This window comes from Chelonia mydas, chromosome 16, assembly GCF_015237465.2.
Source record: "Chelonia mydas isolate rCheMyd1 chromosome 16, rCheMyd1.pri.v2, whole genome shotgun sequence".
NCBI lineage: Eukaryota > Metazoa > Chordata > Testudines > Cheloniidae > Chelonia > Chelonia mydas.
The window spans coordinates 8377909-8398144 of NC_057857.1; the positions used below are offsets into that span (position 1 = coordinate 8377909).

Genomic DNA, 20236 nt, shown 5'->3' on the forward strand with positions numbered 1-20236 from the left:
CAGATAACAATAACTTCTTTAAAAAGACAAGCTTATTATTTCAAAAGAAGAATCTCAGGGACATGCTATAGAAAGCCCTCCTGTGGTGAGGGAAGACAAGTGACAGACATTACGTTCTTCAAAGTCACGCTGGAAAATAGCATCTTCTTATCTGTTGGTTACGCATGGGGAATCTCCTCTTTTAATCTGTGGCTAACTTCCGGACTGGGCTCATTCCATAGCTCTCTTCTCTCTTATTTGCAATGGCTGAAATCAAGGTAAAACAGCCCTAATAATGATGACAGGGCCTGATTGTGCAACCCTTACACACGTTGCTGAGCACTTACTCGTGAGAGATGTTCCACTAGGACCTGATTTTCAGTTATACTCAAGGTTCCTTTAAGCCACATTGGTGTAAGGTGCTTTAAAGGTGTGCACCCATTTTAAGGCAGGTTGGTGTAAAGGGGCCTTAGTGTAAATGAGAACCAGGCCCAATGAGATTACTTGTGTAGTTGCTTATCATGTAAAGTAAGGGTTGCACATAGTGTATGTGTGCTTGCATGTATTACATGCCCTAATGCATACAGTATGGGCCTAATTTTCAGAAATGCTGAGCCATCAATGGGAGCTCCCATTGACTTAACTGGATTTATGAATACTCAGGCCCTATATCTCTGTATAGGAAAGTGGTATCACTCAGGTCCACTGAAGCACCAACCAGCTGCCTCCCATCTCCCTTTGACCCTCAAGAGATGACACTGTACAGAGTAACTTTTCAAATCAATGCTGCTCAAGAACTTTGCAAGAGCTGTTTTAACAAAAATAGGGATCAGGTACTCGTTATGATATAATGCAAAAGGGAGAATGCAGGCTGGAAAAGAAATCAGTGATCATTTGATGGCAGTAGAGATAAATAAGACATTAATTTAAAATCAAAATACACCCCCCTCCCCCCCAAAAAAGAAGTCAAGTCACAGCAAAGTCTTTCAAGGAAAAACATTATCTATTTTGCAAATGCCATAACAACTTAAAAGCCATTCAGATTTCCCTGGACATAAAATTCAATTTCCATTCTCTGCCAAGACGCAGGCTCACAAAAACACTTTTCCTTTCAGTTTCCTGTTCAGGGACATGCATGTCTGATCTGGAAATGCATCCAACTCCGATCATGCTTTCCTGTTCTCATACACAAATCATGCAATGCACCAATTCCAATTGCTGGGGAGCTCAGCCAGCCTCACCAGTAAAGCCTTGACCATACATGACAACAGAGATGACAACGACATGGGGAGTGAGATGAAGAGATGATGTTTCTTAGGTTAAAAAAAAAAAGATATAACACGTCGTAGAAAAAGATGAGACTGTTCTAGCCATTTCCATACCAGTGATTTTGTTACTGGTACATGGACAGGGAGTATTACTGGTCTATTGTCTGTTTCTCCAACTGTACATTTGCATCTCGGTACCTGATCATTAGTGAATTGCACTCAGAGTTTATACGGTTGTTTCCTTTTACTGTTGTATTGTTCAAGGAGAAATGAATGTGCTAAAGGAAAATAAGAGGCTGTTTAAAAACTCTGAAAATCCCCACTCACAATGTGTTACAATCTTTTTTTTTCCCCCTTTCAGACATCACCACTTCCATGGAAACACTGCCAGATACTACCTCCTTGCAATCTTCCTTTTGTTTGGATCACAATCTAAACAAAACCCAGTCACATATCCTGCTATTTCCATGTGTCTTGTAAATAGCTGATGCATCGAATCCCCTCTTTGCATGCAATCTGTAAAGGGAGAATCAATGCTACGTCCCTTCAAAAGCTGGATGGGGAACTGTCCATGCTACATAACTCATTCCAAAGCAACAGGAGTTTTGTCCCATGCAGAAAATAGTTTCAGAAGGAAGCCATCTCTCATGAAGCCTGGCATTTCTGCAATGGAACTGCAGTACAAGATGAAACCCAGAATGTCAAAGCAGAAATGAGAACATATGGATAATAAAATCCATAGAAAATACCTGTGGCAGCTAGAGCATCCAGTGACTGAGAGAGCTGACCTTGAGTGCTTCCACGGAGATTAACCAGGTATTGTGTGCCAGCTGTGAGATTGATAAATTCTGTTTCTCGTAGGTTTCCGGGCACAAAGATTTCCTGGGTCCTGTTTAAACTGGGCAGGCTTTTCAGGGTAATAAAGAACTGATCAAATAACGCATCTTGTGCTGCCCAGGATACTGTGAAACTATTGAAAGTCCTGCCCGTTATTTTAAGGTCATGAAGTTGGGCAGTGAATTCCAGGGTGGAAAAATCAGTGGGTACTGAAAGCAGAGTGTGAGAATCAGTGCTTGGGTTTGTTAAGTAACTTAGCTCAGTAGGTGCTGGGCTGGTAGGATTAAGTGTTGTTTCGCTGTCTGATTCTCCAGATGCTGTGACTAGATGTGCTAAACAGAGGTAAATCACAAGTTAAGTTTTCCTTATTAAAAAAAAAAAAAAAATAAAAGGCAAAGAAACCAAATGATGCCTAACATCTGAGAATGGTTAGTTTCTGCAGTTTGCATTAAAGATCACTAGACACAGAGAAAGCAGATGGGGTAGCTGATTGTTTGGAGACTGAATCCAGGTCATAAGCAGAGGAAGCATTACAAAGCATAATGTCAGTCTCATACCAGCCACACTCAATGGTAGCTCTCGAGCATCAATCACAATAGCTAGCAATCTAAGGACACTAGTTTTCAGTAGAGATACAGGGCCATCAATGTAAATCAGCATAGCTTCATTGACTTCCATGGAACTATGCTGATTTACACTGGCTAAGAGATTGGCCCTCAATCTCTTAAACATGCTTTCTATCCACACAATATGACGGGTAAAACTGCTGATGGAAACGGGAAATGGAATGCATGCTAGGACTGCAAAGATATCTAAGACAGACTGAGAATTCAGCTATAGCAGTAGCATTGCTAACTTTCTTCCTACCCGAAGAAAAACAAACGTGGAGCTGTTGTCTGTCTGTACACATGCCTCATTCTTAAAAAAATAAAATGTGAGCCTTCTTTCTTTAAAGAGCTCCACAAGACAAAGAGATGAGCCAGCACTTGCTCTGTGCATGGGTTTCCATGCTACCCAAGAGTAACATGCCTTAGACCACAATCAGCCTTTGGGATTCTGAGCATTGCACAGATAAGAGAGAACGCCCATCGCAGTTGGAGAGCAACAGGCAGAGAACTTTTCTGAGACTTCAATTAGCCATGCAGCATTATCTCTTCATTCGTGGACTAGCCACATCATTCCACACTGAAAGGGCTCCCCTGCTTTCTTGTCTCAGTGGCATTCATTTAAAAGACAGTGAGCAGCCTTCCACCACCAGGCAGATCAGCATGGGTACGTAGCCTCGATTCAATATCTGTCTCCAAACTGACAAAATACTAGCATAGCACAAAAATGTTTGCAGAAGAGAAAGAACAATTAAAACATCTTGAAATAAAAGCAAAAAAAAAAAGAAAAGAAAAGAAAAAGCGATATCTAGAAAATACATTTCCAGCACTCATGTAAAGTACTTTTCTGCTGACCTTCAAGAAATCTGAAAGCCTATGGAAGCCATTCACTCATACTGGTCATGGATCTGTGTAACTCTATTACTGACTTAGATAGAGTTCCACCTGATTTACTCCAGTCTGAGACCAGAACCTATATACTGTATAAATGAAAGACAGTATCTTTATTACCATGATAGTGCATTACCCACCATGAGCACTACTATACTAATTCCCATTTTGCCAGTGAGGATACTGAGTTAGCCTATAGTTGTTAACTGACTTTATCAGAGTCATTATGTTCATGTGACACCCATAGGGGAGAAAAATTGAGAAAAGCATGCAACATCAAGTATTAACCTCCTACGAGTCTGTGAACTGCTGTTACACTGGCTGCATTTTGCCAAGACTTGCCACCCGTTCTTTTCTAAGTATTTGTGGCAACAGCAGAATCTGAGGCGTGTGTTAATTGAAGGCAAATGCTGCCTAAATGTTGACCACTCTACATGCATGCTACTAGCTAACATATATTGTAGAGTACATCCAACTATATAGACATGCACTGGATACATACACAGAGCATCAGAATTAGGGGGAACAGCAAAATTATCATAGAGATATGGGGTCCATTATGCAAATTGAAATGGAGATCGTGGAGACGTGCAGAAAAGAACACACAGCATGGAAAGATGTGAGCGGAAAAGGCAGACTGATTTTATACATCCTTTTGCACTTGCTGCAGAGATAAACACATAACTGAGGGGACAGGGTGAACATTAGAGCTAGTTGACCATTTCTGAATTTCAGAAATGTGACAAAATTTCACAATTTCAGAAAAGAAGGGGAAAGATTTCAGTGATATTTCGACAAAATTCTAGCCTTTCCCTATTGGTTTGGAGAAGCTTCAAAGTTGATCAAAGGTTTTCAATTGCCCAAATATAAAATTTTTGTAATTCCAAAATAAAAAGGGGAATTTTTGGAAAAAAAGTCACAATTTTCTTCCTTTTTTTCTGTCCAGCCCTACAGAAAATGACTCCATTTTAATTATTTATTCTATTATTTGCAGGCAGGGACTTAATTTGTCATGCAGTCTGCTACTAATAGAAAGAAGGATGGTGGAGTATGTGATAACTCCAGTGAGTAACTCACATGAAGGGGACACCCTTGCAACTAGTACTGAATTCTGGATCTAACTATTACCAGTAGGTTACATGTACTGGGCCAAATGCTGCCCTTAGTTTTGCCCATGGGATTCCACTGACTTCAGTTGGAGTTGCAGGGCATAAATTGGCCCATGACATGCAGGTAAAGCTACACTGTCATATTATTTACAATCATTTTGTTGCAAAACTAGCTAGGGATACTGTTTGAGGGTTTAATAACAAGACCCACAAAGGGGAAATGAATGGATGATAAGTAGAGAGAAAACCTGATTAGCTACAAAGTAACCCATAATAGAAAAATGAATGGCTTAGTGTACAGACATAGAACGGAGACAGAAATGCAAAATAGCTGGATACACGGAAAACATCCAGGTAATGTAGCTAGAGATAGCTATCAATGTATAAGAGATTGTTAACAACTAGATGAATGGACAACAGAAAATGTAAGTAACAGTTTGACTGTTGAATAACAAAGTGGGTGTGTGGCAGAGACATGTGAAGATAACAACAGTTAGATAACTGGACAAAAGAGAGACAAACTAGAAGCTCTGAATGGATGGGTGAGAGCCAGACAGAATGTCACCTAGTAGAATGATGAGTGAATAGCAAATGCACAGGAATTAAACACATGGAAGGGCATTTGGATGGACAACAGATAAATTGCTATGAGAATTCCTTGTCAAAGTGAAATACCTATATTTATTATCCTGAGGGTAAAAAATTCAAACGGAGGGGTCCGTTTTATAAATATAGCCTATTCTTTCCTATATGGATGTTCTTGGGCCTTCTAAAGGAATTCCATTTTAATTCCTCACTAGTACTTTCACTATGAAGAACGTTAATGTCCTGCCTGGAAGTCAGATTTCTCTGGGTGCTTGGTACAGAGCTGGGAGTGTTACTTTCTACTATTTCTTGTTTCTGTCTTTTGCTTTATTTATTGGAAAGAGGTGGCCACAGTCAATTCAGTGCCAGGTCTCCCATCAATCCAAGTTCTATGCCTCAGGGCTCTCACCCTCCCCAGATAGGATTTCGGCATCAGGGTCAACCATGAAACCTCCATCTTATTTTGGGCCCTCCATTTATATATCCCTCTCTTCTGTCTCAGCTAGATGGTTACGCTAGCTTTGTACCATTGCAGAACAGCAAAGGGGAAGTAATTGGTGGCCAGGATCTGATTTAAGGTGGATTAATATACCACAGTGGCTACCATTAAAAATTCTGTATTGCCAGTAGTCACTAGATACTGATATCTGAAATACCCATTTATGCCTCTGTTTTAAACAGGAATCCGATGTGGTAACTGTGTAGCATCTGTTGGCAAATTACTTTTCAGTGATAACCACTGCAGGTTCCTGTCAGGCTGACTCACCTATTCATTGTTGATAATGTTACTTTGAGCTTGGGAAAACGGGGACGCAACTTCAGACAAGCAGAAGCCATAAGAGAAAGAAGGACTGACACAGAATATTGTCAAGGGTCCTCAGCAGATAGAAAGAATCTTCTTTAGTCATTCAACAGAGTAGGAAGCTGCCTTCTCCAAGCCATGCTCCCATTCAGCTCTTGACCTGTAACTCACTTCCATAGACAAGAAAGCATCTCATCCAAGACATGCCGGTAGTCACTGAACAATCTGTGCACTGTTGCAGAGGAATGTTAAGCGGGCACTCAGTTATTATAAAGTCCATTCATTTATTTCCACATGCCACTCATGCATAACATACTACTGTCCCTCCTTCTCCAGCATCCACATTATGCTGCTCAGGCACCGCTCCAGAACTGGAGCAGGGAGAAACAAAGATGCAATCTGACTGCTCAGTTTCCTCAAAGCTGGGCTATGTGGTTACACTACAAATTGACTCTCTGCCTCCATAAATGTATTTGGAAAGATATGCTGGAGAAAAGGCCTTTCCAGCTAATACATGGCTTATTCCTCTTTGCTTCTCAGGTCATTCTAAACTGCAAATATACCATGATCCTGGGTGGAACAACTAACAAAGTGGACCATGATTAGGGACCCCTTAGTTAACAACTGAAAGGATGTACCTGTTGTAGCCACAGCTTCAAGAGGATGGGAGCGCTGTCCTCCAATCATTCCGTACACCTTGATTTTATAGGATGTGTTAGCCTGGAGGCCATCAATCACAGTGCCTAAGGAGTCTCCAGGCATGAAGACTTCTGCAAGGGGCCCAGCTGCCAATGCCACCTCCTTGTACTCCACCACAAAACTAGTGTAGGCTCCTGAGTCCGCCTTCCACGAGAGACTAAAGCCATGCGCTGTCACATTGGAGACCACAACATCCCTCAGCGTATCCTCCCCCATCCCAGAAGCCTCTGAGCTCCCAGATCCAGAGTACTCATCTGGGCCAGGAGTCGCCTCCCACTTTAGATCTAGACTATGTGTGGCTATAAAGAAACAAACAAGCAAACGGTAGAATATGAAATACTTAATTCCTTCCTTTTTTTCAAAAGAACAAAAGTCAATGAACTGTGCACTTCATACTTATTACCATCTAAGCAGATTTTGAAACCAGGACCTTCAGCACCAAAGCACAAACCTCTACCACATGAGCTAAAGGATCCATTCCGTTACTTGGTAGCAGTAGTTCACTGTTATCCACTAATGGGCTGGCCACTGAAGGAGATTGTGACACACACTCTTTGCCAGCGTGCTACACAATTTGCAAAGATTTTTAATTTGTGTGTGCGCGCTTGCGTGCAAAGGGGGTGGATGTTGTTTATATTGTCAGGGGGAGATTGAAGAAAGTATGAGGGAGAACCAGCCAGACATGCAACACATAAGAAAATAATGTCTTCAGCTCAACAGGAGCAATGCCTATCTTACAGGATTTCAGTAGGAGATAATTGACAGATACAAACAAAAAAACCCTGCAAACCAAACCAAAGGCTCCCTGACCTCTGCAGGCCTGACTGAACAAACAGAAGTCAGGGAGGATTAAGGAGAAAGACTAAAATACACAACATGGGTAAAAGAAGGGAACTTTGAAAGCAAATACTCCCTGCCCTAAAGCAGGTTGCACTCTATAAGCTGCATGTGAATTGGTTTCCTTTTTTTTTGTTTGTTTTTTTCCAGTGAGGAGGACAAATCTCTCTTTTAATGAACGAGTGTTTCCAAGCTGCGCCCCTGGGTTCCTCCGCTGCATCCTTCCTAGAATACAAAGAGCTAGTTCGGTCCTAGTCATGCTCCTGGTGCCTTCCACTTGAATCAGATACTCTCTGCTCCCTGCTGCTCAGAGCAAGCACTCCCCCGCTGCCCCGTGGTGAAACGGCGCAAAAGCCATCTCTCGCCTGAGGCAGAGTGTGAGAGCTAACAAGATTTGTTTTGCTTGGCCTGAGGACTGGAGGATCTCACACACGCTGGAACATGGACGGAATCATGAAAGCAGCAAGCCCCCAGTTCACATATCCACAAGATCTTATTTTACAGCCCCTGATTCTTATGCATTTGGGATGCATCCATCCCCAGTCAAGGGACAGATCCCAGAGATAGGTTACATCAACGAGTGCTGCTGCATCTCAGGTGCTTCAGGAGCCTCTTGGTTTATTCACGGCCCAGAGCAAATGCTTAAAAAATTACACTGCTTTCATGCATTTTTTAAGATATCACAAGAAGATACAGAATAAGGTTTGGGGGGATTTGATTCTGATGCTAGACATGACTAGCTTGTGAAACTCCACATCAAGGTCCTTCTGATGTATGTTGTTTAAGCCTTTTCACCCTCTATGTGCATTTCTTGTGAGGGTCTGAAGATTCTTCAAAGAGAAGGGGGAGAAACAACCCTGGAAAGATCAAAGGTTTGCTCATCCCTGCAGTGGAGACCTTTGGCTTTGTTCTGTGTGTCAGGGCCTGCTGTGTTTTCTCCCACTTGGCTACTGGCCTTATTTATTCATCATACAATTTACTTAATGTGGATGTTTACAGCATATGAACTCTCAGCTGTCTTGAATTATCCAAACTCTGTATAGCATTTATAGGTACAGCTGGCATGAAAAATACTATGGGAAATAAAGTTGGGTTGGATTGGATTGACTGTGTGGCAGCAAAATAAGGTGCCTACTTCAGTTTTCAGACTTTGCAATACCAGGCAATGTTCTCTTGTCTACAACTGCTAATTTGTAAGATCTGGGATTTCTTGCATGGGTTTGTACTTTAGATGGAATTGAAGGAAAGAAGATGAAACTCCGAGGCCCAGATCTTCAGCTGGTGCCAACTGTTGTAACCTCACTGTTTTCAGTGTAGCTCTGCTGATTTATACCAGGTGAGTGCTAGCCCACAATATTTAAACATAAAACACCCTGAAAACATATAGGAGCTGATTATCTTTTACCCTAAGGCCATAGCCTGACATAGCCCCATCTCTGGGCCCCATTTACACACTGAACAGTTCCTTACTCAACAAGAAGTCCCTCTGACTTCAGTAGAAACTCCTTGAGGAATAGGGTACTGCTCAAGGTGAATACTGGTGGATGAATGGGCTCTCTTTTATCGAGAAGTGTAGCAGTTGTGGTATCCAATGGACTCAAGGGACTGAGACTAACATTAGGACATCAGCTTTCCTCTCCTATTGAAAGAGAAAAATGGTGACAGGCAAAAGTGGAATTGTGAGGGCTCCAACCACGTTTTGATGCTTCCAGTGTCAAGAAAGGCTGCAATGAAAATTAATTAAGGTGGTGGGGGGGAATGTTAAAGGGGTGTGCTGTTAACATCTTTCTCCCCCTTCTTTGATTGCTAGAGTGCAGGGAAACAAAATAAACCATTAGACCGACACACACAAAATCGTCCAATTTAAAGCAAAGAACGAGGTTGTACATTCCCTGCTGGAGAATAAGTGTATTGTGTGGGTCACCTTAAGGGATAAGCAAGCACACAACAGAGGAGATGGAGAGAAACAAAAGGATAAGGAAAAGGCATGGCTACCTCAGTTAGGCTTTCACACTAGACAGAGAGAAACCAGGTTTTTACAACCAGCTGACATGTTCAAAGCTGCTCCCCAGCAGCGTCTTGGAAAGCCGGTGACATTTTGTTTGGACCATCTCACACGCTCTTTAAGAGGATCTGACACAGTGCACCCATTCAGATGCTGTTACTTACCAGTAGACTCCTTCACCATTGTGGGTTTGCTCTTGTGCCTGCCTTTCACTGCCACTAGGGTGATGGTATGTTCTGTACCAGCCTCCAGCCCTCGCAAGAGGTAAGAGGTGCTATCTGCTGGTATCTCAATTTCATTCTTCCTCCCAGAGGGGATAATGTAAGTGAGGCGGTAGTGGTCGAACTTGGCCAGTGGTCTTCTCCAGCGGAGGGAGAGGGTCGTTTCAGTGTTATCAGTGACCTCCAAGTCCTTGGGGTTATCCAGATCTGCACATTAAACCACAGAGGTTATTTATACATCAGAATTTTTTCTGTTCCTCAGGGCAGGAGCTGTGTACTGCCATGTGGATATTCTCTCAGCTAACTGCAGAAAGAGCCATAATTACTCTTGCTGCCTTAATAGATTCACTGTATAATGATAGCCTGATTTCCCTTTGTATGTCTTTCAGACCCTATTCCTTGGTCTAAATAGTAGCAGGTGAAGTTCCGTTTATGTGCAAACCAAACTGAATCCAGATCTCCCTCACTAACATTCATTTCAACAGGGCTGCATGGAGGAGAGGCAGAATCTGACCCCCTCATTTATTCATTTTTTAAAAGGCATTCAGTTTCAGCCGTAAGTCCAGCATTGAGCCCGTGTGATGAAACTAGAGCACAGGTTCTCAGCCTGGCAGTCATGGGGAGAGTGGGTGCCACAGACAGGTAGCAGGGGGTTGCAATCGCACGGCCCTTCCCACAGCGGTAACGGAAAGGGGGATGCCAGTACGGAAACAGGTCTGGGTACAAAAAAGGTTGAGACCATTGAACTAGAGCAAGTTTTTAAGAAGACCTCCAATCCCGGGTAAAAGACTCCCAGGGATGGAGAATTTGCCACATCCCTCACTAAGCTGTCCCAATGGTTAATTGGACCCACTATTAACATTTTATACGTTTAGAACTGGACTATACTGTATTTTGTGGGCTTCTCTCTTTTCCCCAGCAACCACATTCACTTTTAGTGGAAGAGACCACAAGGACTGCACAATTTACCAGACGTCTACACTTGGCCCCTAACTGGGGCTCTTCAACAGCTCCAGCTTTCTTTGCTCTTTCCCCCTGGGTGGCCAAGAGAAAGGATCATCTCACCGGTTGCAGCATTCATAGTAGCGGGAGCGCTTTCTCTGTCCTGCTTCACTGCTGTCACTCCAACGCCATATTCAGTTCCAGGCCTCAGACCTACGGTGAATGTGTAGAGATGTGTCACTGTTTAGGGATGGTGCTAGATAAACGGTTTCTTGGTTTTGTTTTTAATAAGAAAACTATAGTGGGCCAGATCTTTCCTTTTCTATGAACATTAAGAGCCAAATTTTCAGACACTCTCTGGTGGGCCTCCAATGTGGAAAAAAAAAACGGTTGCATGCACAGTCAACTTGGTGATTTATTAACATCATTGCATTACCTCGAGACTTCAACCAAGATCAGGGTCCCTGTGTGCTAGGCACTGTACAAACACATAAAAAGTGACAATTCCCACCTCAAAGAGATTATGACTGAAATAAATGTAACCTGCACGAGCGTGCAGACTTCTGTGTTGAATGTGAAAATCCCAACTGCCTAACTTGCAGGCAAGAGGTCAACCTGCAAGCATAAAAAAGTGCATACTCACTTCTGCAAGCACGTGCAAAAGTGGCATGGGGAGCCGGAGCCTTGGTGTCAGATTTTTAAAGGTATTTAGGTGCCTGGAGATTCAGAGAGCACCTAGAGAGATTTCAAAGTTACCCAAAATCAACTGCCAGTGATTTCAAAATTGATTTGAAAATTCCACTAGGCGCCTATCCGCATCTTTAAATACCTTTAAAAATCTGGCCCTCAAGCTGACAATGTGGCTCCTGACAGGAACAAAGACACAATGTACCCAAGTTGGTAAAAAATGAGAGTCTCCTGGTATGTAAATCACCTTCAAAGTCTTTTACATCCTGAATATCTTCTCTACCATAAAAGATTCAAATACACTTATTATCCCAATCTGCATGGATTTTGGTGTGGTTTTAAAGTCTCTTTCATATATTCACATTTCTCTTCTCATCTCTCCAATGTGACTCTTTATAGTGCTACATTTTTGTAAATTCTTTGTAATCCATTCAGAAGATACAGTCCTTTACACTAAGTGGGTCTCCTGTTCCTCTGTTGTGCAGATATAATTCTTAGTGTCGGGGAAAGTTCCATTCATAGCAAAGGAAGATCAGATCTCTCTAGATAGCTTATGAGACCCTAATGAAAACAATGCTCTTATTGAATATTGATGCAATTATGTTGTGATTATATAAATATTATGGTGGGCTGAGGCACCAGCTAGGGACATAAAATAAAGCCCAAACTCTGGTTCAATTCAAGATCCCTTTATTCATGGCTAGTTTTATTAACCTAAGATTTCAAAACAGTCAACAGCTGTGAGGGGAGAGGACAAGGCATTATCCATGCAGTAGATTCCTCTTTGTTTTTAGAGACCTGCCCCAGATCAACCATGTGGCAAGCAGGTACCCGGCTTCTATTTGTAACCCCTTACATGCCTTTACACCTTAACAGTGCATCGTGATGATAGGAGGTCAGATCTCCAGATGGTTACTGGTGCCAGTTACATTAACAACAATCTCACTTTGATCCTACCTGTGAGTGTAGCCTTGGTCGTGGCCTGGTTACTCCTTGGCACAGTTATTTCAGCATGGTCTCCACCTGAGATGGGAGCGAACTTGATTCTGTAGTTATCGATGCTGGCTTGGCTGTTCTTCCACTCCAAGGTGATACTGTTGTCTGTCTGCGACAGGTGCTTCAGGTTCTTCGGTGCATCCAAGTCTGAGGAGGGAAAAAAGGTTTTCTCTCTCAGGACAGAAGGAAAGAATGATTCATAAGCCTGGCATATGGTACCATCTACAAGATAAGATCAATTTTCCCACAGAAGTTACCACTTCAAGGAAAGCAGACACTTCCTGTGAAATTTTTTCATTTTGTTTAATCGAAAACCCAATTTTCCATCACATTAAAGGTGTGATGGGAAATGGTTGACCAGCCCTGGAATTCAGTATTCAGAAGATACACTCCAACCCTGGCCTAAAGGAGTCTCATCTCTTGGAGTGAAATAAGGATTTTATCTAAAAATTCCATGAGCTGTCATAATTCACTCCCATAACGGACTCAAATCCTGCTTTGGTGAAACAACTCCACCCTGGGGCAAAAGAAGATTTCATTCTCCTTGTTCCTTTTATTCCCCAGCATTGTCATATGGCTCCATTAACAGATCCAAACCATGACTGCATGCTAAAATGCACACCTTTTACCAAAGCATTCCCAGCATAACCAAAGGTGAAACTGAATTAAAAACCAAAGCAGGCAGAGATTCCCGGGACCCAGGAAGGAAAAAAAAAGAGTTCTCTTCTAATCCACAATGGATGTAGGCAGAATAATGCATCTGTTCAGAACTAGGCACTGTGGTAATGGCGGTTATAGGAAAACTTTAGATCAATAAACACACAGGCAGGCAGATAAGGTAGGAGGAACACTGTTTGGTGGTGGTGATGGTGGGGGAAACGGGAGATTCAGGGTAAAGGTATCTAAAGGTCCTAAAGGATCTGGGAACCTAATTTCAATTTTCAAAAGAGATGCAGGCACTTAGGAGCCTAAGTATCTTGGAAAAGCAATGGGAGCTAGGTTCCTAAGTCACTTTCGAAAATTTTACTCGACTTCCATAAACCTCTATGACTGGTACAGTGCTGTGCTGGCATAACAACTGTGAAGTGAAGCAACATGCTACAGCTAATTCACATGGATGTGTTGATGGTGATTGGAGTAGAGCAGAAGACAAGAAGCTATGACCGTCTCTGAACAAGCTCTTTACCTGTGACAAAGATTTCCTTCACAGGGTCGCTGGCCATGTCCCCACGCCGAGAGATCAGCGTCACCTCATACTCTGTGTGAGGCTTCAGATTCCCAATGGAGTACTGGCTTTCATCCTCAAAGAGGTCGATGGTCGTCCTGTCCCTTGGAACATCCTTTGGTCCGTAGGTGAGTTCCATGTCATCAATTTCAGCCAAAGGTTTGAACCATGTGATTAAAGCTGTGGTGTCTGTCACATCTCTTGCCTCAATCTGGCTTGGGCCATCAAGCTCTGTTAAGGAAAGAGGAAAAACATGAATTTTCTGATCTCATCATAGAGAGATCAAACACAGTCTGGACATTGACCCTTAATAGTTGAATCAAAGCAAAGTTCAAATACGTGGCTCCTATTAGCTGAAACTCATCTTCATGTCAACTTCCTTATGGCCCTTAACGTTCTACCGATGCAGATGGAAAGTGCTGTGTTACACAGGAAGGAAAAGGGATGTATACTGAGCCGGTCCTGCACCGGCACAGCAAGGATAAGCAGCAGTCCAAGCAAGTTCTTCAGCTGCACGAGGACTCTTGCTGGTGCCAAATAGTTTCCATGTGGTGGGTTAAGGATGCAGAGCCTGTTTCACTTTGTTGCACTCTCTGAATGGGAATAAAGTGTATGCTGGCCCACGGCCAGCTGGAAGAAACATCTCCTTTCCTCCCCAGACAGGTAACCCATTCATTCCTTGTGTCAGCTACTTCAGTTCTTCCCGGCTATGTGTTTTCAAAAGCAGAAACTTTTGAAAGTGTGGCTTGGTTTGCCTCTAGTTTAGCATCTCCACAGAGTACACCAAATAACAGAATAGTACTTACTTGTGGTAAACACTTTAAACAACCCAGGTCCTCTGGTTTTGTTTTTCACTACATGCAGGGACACGTTATACTGTTGTCCTGGTGCCAGACCTGGCTGCATATATGATGTGTCTGGTCTCTTCAAACTGTTGGTTATGTCCCCATTATCTTCCTTTTTCTGTAACACACAAGGCACTTGGTTAAAATTAAAGTTGGACTAACTGCTTTTTTATTCATCCAAAGTTTCCTGAAGACAAACTGATTTTAATGAAGTTTTTGATGGGAAGGTTTCCGAGGTCCATGGAGGGACTCTCCGATCATTTCCAGGGAGACAGCACTGAATCCAAAAACAGACCTTTTGGAACAATTCCATTTTGTGGAAACATTGGAAAAGTTTGGTTTTCATTCCAATGAGGAACAAAAATGAATTTTAAACCCTCAAAAGTTATTGTGAAATAAAATGGGCATTCTCTGGCCAGCTCTAGTTTGAATGCAGCATAAAAGAAGCCCAACACTCTGCACTTGTACACGGAGGCATCACGGGATGAGCTTTTTCCTTACCATATTTCGGAAGACGAGCTCCCAGCCATCAAATGAAATGTTCAGAGGATCCCACTCCACCTGCACAGATGTCTCCCTGATGGATTTGAATGTCAGACCTTCAGGAGCAGGCAGATCTATGAGGAGAAACAGCAAGAGGGTAGCTACATGGATCCTAGTGTTCCCACAGATCAGAAAACTAGGTATTCACAAACGAGTACCGTGGTGAAAATCACTGGGGATGTTTTGAGATACTCCAAGATGCTTACATAGTACTGTGACGGGTGCTATAGATAGAGAGATAGGCAACTAGTACAATGAACAAACACACGGTGGACAGATAGCAAAGGTGGGTTCTGTAGACGGATGGATGACTTTTTTTCTGTCCCCAAAGATGCCAGAGTTAATTTGGGACCCAAACGATAGGAAAATCTATCCACCATCCTGACTCCTCCCTCCCACCTCTCCAGCCACAAGGGCTTTTTAATCATCCTTGATTTCCAGAACCCCCCCAAAAATATCCGCCACACCCACAGATATGTTGGTGCCTTTTAAGAGACATGCATAGCTATGTACTTGCCAATTTAGCAGTTCTGTGGTACACTGCAGCACTACATGTTAAAGGAGAGATCAGACTTTAGCCCTTCTACTTACAGGTGATAGTTCCCTTCCGTAGAACCTTTCCAAGCACAGTAATTAGCACATGCATGCAATAAATCAAATATATTATATATACCCACAATGCCTTTGCTTTCTCAAGTGGGCCAATTGGAAATATATGAGCATATTTGGGTGGCAAGACTGAAACATGAGGATAATGAAGAGTGAATGCACTTATTTAATCTGGCTTTGATGGTGCACATTACTCTTAAAAATAAAGCATAATATTCTACAGCAACAGCTTATAATAGTGTTATTATAGGGCTAAAGGGCCATGGGTATAGAATAGTATGGTATGGCATGGCATGCCTTACAAGAGGCTGAACCTTGCAGTAGTGAAAGGCATTGAGATATCGTAGAGAAAGGTGAGACAGATGTGCAATGAAAGTGATTTGTACTTGGAAGCATTGAAAATCCAATTACAATAGTACTGAGCCAAATGCTTTTACGTGGATGCATGAAAACGATTTTACAGGTGGAGTCCCAAAGCCTTAAACTGTAGCCTGTCATGACAGTAGACAGAGTTTTGGCTTACAGGAACCCAATGATATTCAATGGAAGGCTTCATGCAGAGCAGGAAAGTTCCAGTACTGTAATTCTATCGTTTTGAAGGCATACCATTGCAAGAAGAGATTGGAAAAGAAAACTGAGGAGACTCTGGCTTGGTCCAGACTTTAAGTGGAATACAAACGAGAAAGAACAATAAAAAAAAGAAAAGTCCCAAAGAAAAGAAAAGAGACAAGTAAATGTATATTAGGGAGCAGAGAGATGGTCAAATATAGAGATTTGTAATTATTTTAAACTCACAGGTTGCCACCCTGGCACTGATTGGAATACTCTTCTTGTTCTTTAGGATGGCAAACACACGGATAAAGTATTCCACACCAGGCTCCAGTTCACGGATGGTAGCAGATGTCTTGTTTCCAGGCACCCTGAACTGCAGTTCTAGGCCACCAACACTGGTAGGAACATAGGTGATGAGATACTCATTGACTAGATTCTCATTCTTCCATTCCAGATTGACGGTCTGATCTGTCACGTCTGTCACTGTCAAGTCGCTTGGAGAGGACACTGCCAGGGGGAGAAAAAAAAAATCAATGGAGACATTAAGACAGTGGGCCAATTTCTGCTGTCACACCCGTATGCAACCCCTGTTCATAGTACTACACGCCCCCCTCTAATGGCTGATGCACAGAGGTTTATAAGGCCACCAGAGCTGCCTGTTAGGGGACTTAGTGACTTATCTCAAGTGCTAATGGCCCATGAGTTTAGCTGAAGATCCTGGGTTCAAATCCTATTGTCAGCTTGGGTGAGGCCAGCTATCTGGAATTACTTCAACAATTTCAGAGGAATTATTCCAGATTTTCATGGGTGGGAGATCAAACTAAGACTCAGGATTCTTCTGCTGGGAGGAAACTGGAGGAGATAAAGAATTGGAAATGTCACCACAGGGACAAAAAATGATAATGGTGGCAGTAGTGGGATGGTGCCAATGTGGAGCAAAAGGAACACAGCAGGGTTTCATAGCCCAAGAGTTACAACTCCTATTGGAAAAACAACGAGGAGGCCTTGTGGCACCTGAGAGACTAACAAATTTATTTGGACATAAGCTTTCGTGGGCTAAAACCCACTTCATCAGATGCATGGAGTGGAAAATAGGTGGGTTTTAGCCCAGGAAAGCTTATGCCCAAATAAATTTGTTAGTCTCTAAGGTGCCACAAGGACTCCTCTTTGTTTTGCTGATACAGACTAACATGGCTGCCCCTCTGAAACTCCTACAGGAGTGACTGCAAGTTGTCTTAAGGGCCATAGGTTGTGCTAACAGCAAATGACAAAACTCCCAGTGCTGACTCAGCTTTGCTGACCAGCAAGTCAGAGGGGATGGCAGCCAAGACTGCCCATTCCACAGGTTGCTTTACTCCCAAGGAGCAGTCAACCAACTGAGCTCCTTGGTCTCTCCTTGCATGGTGCCACAGCGTGGCATGCACCCTGTTCTGTACACCTGAAACAGTTGCTATGCTGCAGATGCAAACCCCCACTTTCCCAGTTCAGCATGAACAAGAGGTATCAGACATAGGAAACTTATCTTTAATCTGCAACCTGGCTATCAGAAATATGCAGAACTCAGGCTGTCAACCTTTGAAGTCTTTAGCCTATACTCCAGTATTCCTGGAGGGCCACAAGTCTTATTTTCGAGTCAAAGCTCCCTCTACACTTTAACAAGCTACTTCCCTTAGCAAATCCAGCTGACTCCCTAGTTCTAGGACTCTTTGCTTTCCCCATGGCTGAGCAGATGTATTTTAGCTACAACCAGTACAGAAGAATACAACAGAAGAAGTGTCATGGGAAAGTAAAAATGCAGGAGGCCATATTGCCAGCTACTTGTAAATCGCTGCATAGCCACTGAAGTCCATGGGAACTGTACAGACTTATACCAGGTGAGAAACATAGCTACAGTGTTAGCCTCGCTAGCCTTTTGGTCATCAAACTATTAGACCCAAGAACAGTAGAGATAACAAGAATTCTGGTCACTTGGCCAAATGCTGCCTTAACCCCAGTGACTTCACTGGGGTCATTCCTGGTTTATACCATCGTAAACAAGATCCGAATCAGACCCCGGCTTTCTAAAAAATACCCTTAAATCTCCATTCGCTGACGGACAAATAGAGGGTAATTTAAGGGTGGTTGGCTGGCTGAGACCAACACTAAAACCTACCATTGGAGCAGTCATCCCCTTCGTATCCATCATCACAGATGCATTGCCCATCAACGCAGCGGCCCATGTCATTGCAGTTGTTGGGGCAGGATCGCTCACCGCAGTCCACTCCTTGAAAGCCCTCATTGCACTGGCACAGCCCGTTGACGCAGAGCCCCTGGTTGTTGCAGTCACTGGGACACCGCTGTTGGCTACAGTCGATCTCAGTGAACCCACTGTCACACTGGCACAGCCCGTTGACACAGAGCCCCCGGTTGTTGCAGTCATTGGGGCACCTCAGCTCAGCACAGTCCTCCCCCATGTACCCCTCGTCGCACACGCACTGCCCATTGATGCAGGGCCCGTGATCATTACAGTCGTTGGGACACCTCAGCTCTCCGCAGTCCTCGCCCACGAAGCCCTCTTCACACACACACTGCCCGTTGACGCAGCGCCCCCGGTTGTTACAGTCGTTGGGGCACCTCAGCTCTCCGCAGTCCTCGCCCACGAAGCCCTCTTCACACACGCACTGCCCGTTGACGCAGCGCCCCCGGTTGTTACAGTCGTTGGGGCACTTCAGCTGGTTGCAGTGCTCGCCTGTGAAGCCCTCGTCACACTCACACTGCCCATTGACGCAGCGGCCCCGGTTGCTACAGTCGCTAGGACACCGCAACTCACTGCAGTCTTCGCCCATGAAGCCCTCCTGGCACACACACTGCCCGTTGACGCAGCGGCCCTGGTTGTTACAATCTTTGGGGCACTTCACTTGGCCACAGGCGGCGCCAGCAAAGCCCTCGTTGCACACGCACTTCCCGTTGACGCAGCGCCCCCGCTTGTTGCAGTCCTTGGGGCACCGCCGCTCGCTACAGTCGTCGCCCACAAAGTCCTCATTGCAGATGCACAGCCCATTACTGCAGCGGCCATTGTTGTTGCAGTTGTTGGGGCAGGTAAGCTCCCCGCAGTCCTCCCCGGTGAAGCCCTCCTCACAGTAGCAGGTCCCATTGACACAGCGGCCACGGTCGTAGCAGTCATTGGGGCAGATAAGCTCGCCGCAGTCTTCACCTGTGTAGCCTTCGTCGCACACACACTCTTTCTCCACGCAGCGCCCACGGTTATTGCAGTTGTTCGGGCAGAGTGGCTCACTGCAGTCCTCACCGGTGAAGCCTTCATCACACACACACCGACCGTTCACACACTTTCCATGCTCCCTGCATGCCACCGGGCAAAGCTCTTCACTGCAGTCCTCACCGGTGTACTCCTCAAAGCACAGACAGACACCATTGATGCATTTGCCTTGGTCACTGCAGTCATTGGGGCAGGTGAGCTGGCTGCAGTCCTCCCCAGTGAAGCCCTCATCACAGATACATTTTCCATTGACACAGCGGCCTTTGTTGTTGCAATTGTTCGGGCATTCTGGTTCTGAGCAGTTGGGTCCTTTCCAGCCAGGTTCACAAATGCAGCCACAGTGCTCAGTGCTGTAGTTCCCTCGTCCACTGCAATACGGCGTGGTGTCCACTTGCCCTGTATCAATGAATCAGAAAACTCATTATACCTAACGGGTTGTGGTGTGCGTCACAGAAGTTAGACACACAAGATTGTTACTAAGAACACTCTGGTACCGCTCGTAGGGCACGGGTCAGGGTTACAAAATTTTATAATCTTGTATAAAATGGCAGGGGTAAGCATCCACTGAACCCAAGGACAACTGTTACCTCTTCTCTTAAAAAATGATAATGGTGGCAGTAGTGGGATGGTGCCAATGTGGATAGTAAGCTTGGATTCGTGGCCTGCTCACACAAATATCACATAGTGATTAAGGGTTGGGTGAATCTCAAAAAATTTGGCGTGGATAAATATCCAAAAGTTTT

General features: G+C 43.9%; 1 protein-coding gene and 1 long non-coding RNA gene across 23 annotated transcripts in view; one reads left to right on the top strand and one right to left on the bottom strand.

Moving 5' to 3' along the window:
* LOC119563837 overlaps nucleotides 1-12098 on the top strand; it is a 55915-nt gene extending 43817 nt beyond the window's left edge. For 5 of the 6 annotated variants that reach the window (XR_006286103.1, XR_006286105.1, XR_006286107.1 and 2 more), the window contains 2 exons: nucleotides 1609-2063; nucleotides 6617-8715. This is a non-coding gene — a long non-coding RNA (uncharacterized LOC119563837). Of the gene's footprint in view, nucleotides 1-1608; nucleotides 2064-6616; nucleotides 8949-10757 lie in introns of those variants that run through there. The other variant, XR_005222469.2, reaches the window with a different exon arrangement.
* The window catches only part of TNC (tenascin C), a 154475-nt gene that overhangs the window by 35805 nt on the left and 98434 nt on the right, over nucleotides 1-20236 (bottom strand). For 11 of the 17 annotated variants that reach the window (XM_043530083.1, XM_043530084.1, XM_043530085.1 and 8 more), the window contains 8 exons: nucleotides 18390-19889; nucleotides 16481-16744; nucleotides 15035-15150; nucleotides 14495-14651; nucleotides 13650-13919; nucleotides 12425-12610; nucleotides 10904-10993; nucleotides 9782-10045 (listed from right to left, as the gene is read on the bottom strand). In XM_043530083.1, the coding sequence (XP_043386018.1) occupies nucleotides 9782-10045; nucleotides 10904-10993; nucleotides 12425-12610; nucleotides 13650-13919; nucleotides 14495-14651; nucleotides 15035-15150; nucleotides 16481-16744; nucleotides 18390-19889 (2847 nt within the window). Of the gene's footprint in view, nucleotides 1-1996; nucleotides 2417-6714; nucleotides 7075-9781; nucleotides 10046-10903; nucleotides 10994-12424; nucleotides 12611-13649; nucleotides 13920-14494; nucleotides 14652-15034; nucleotides 15151-16480; nucleotides 16745-18389; nucleotides 19890-20236 lie in introns of all 17 variants that reach the window. The other 6 variants (XM_043530074.1, XM_043530079.1, XM_027819666.3 and 3 more) reach the window with 2 other exon arrangements.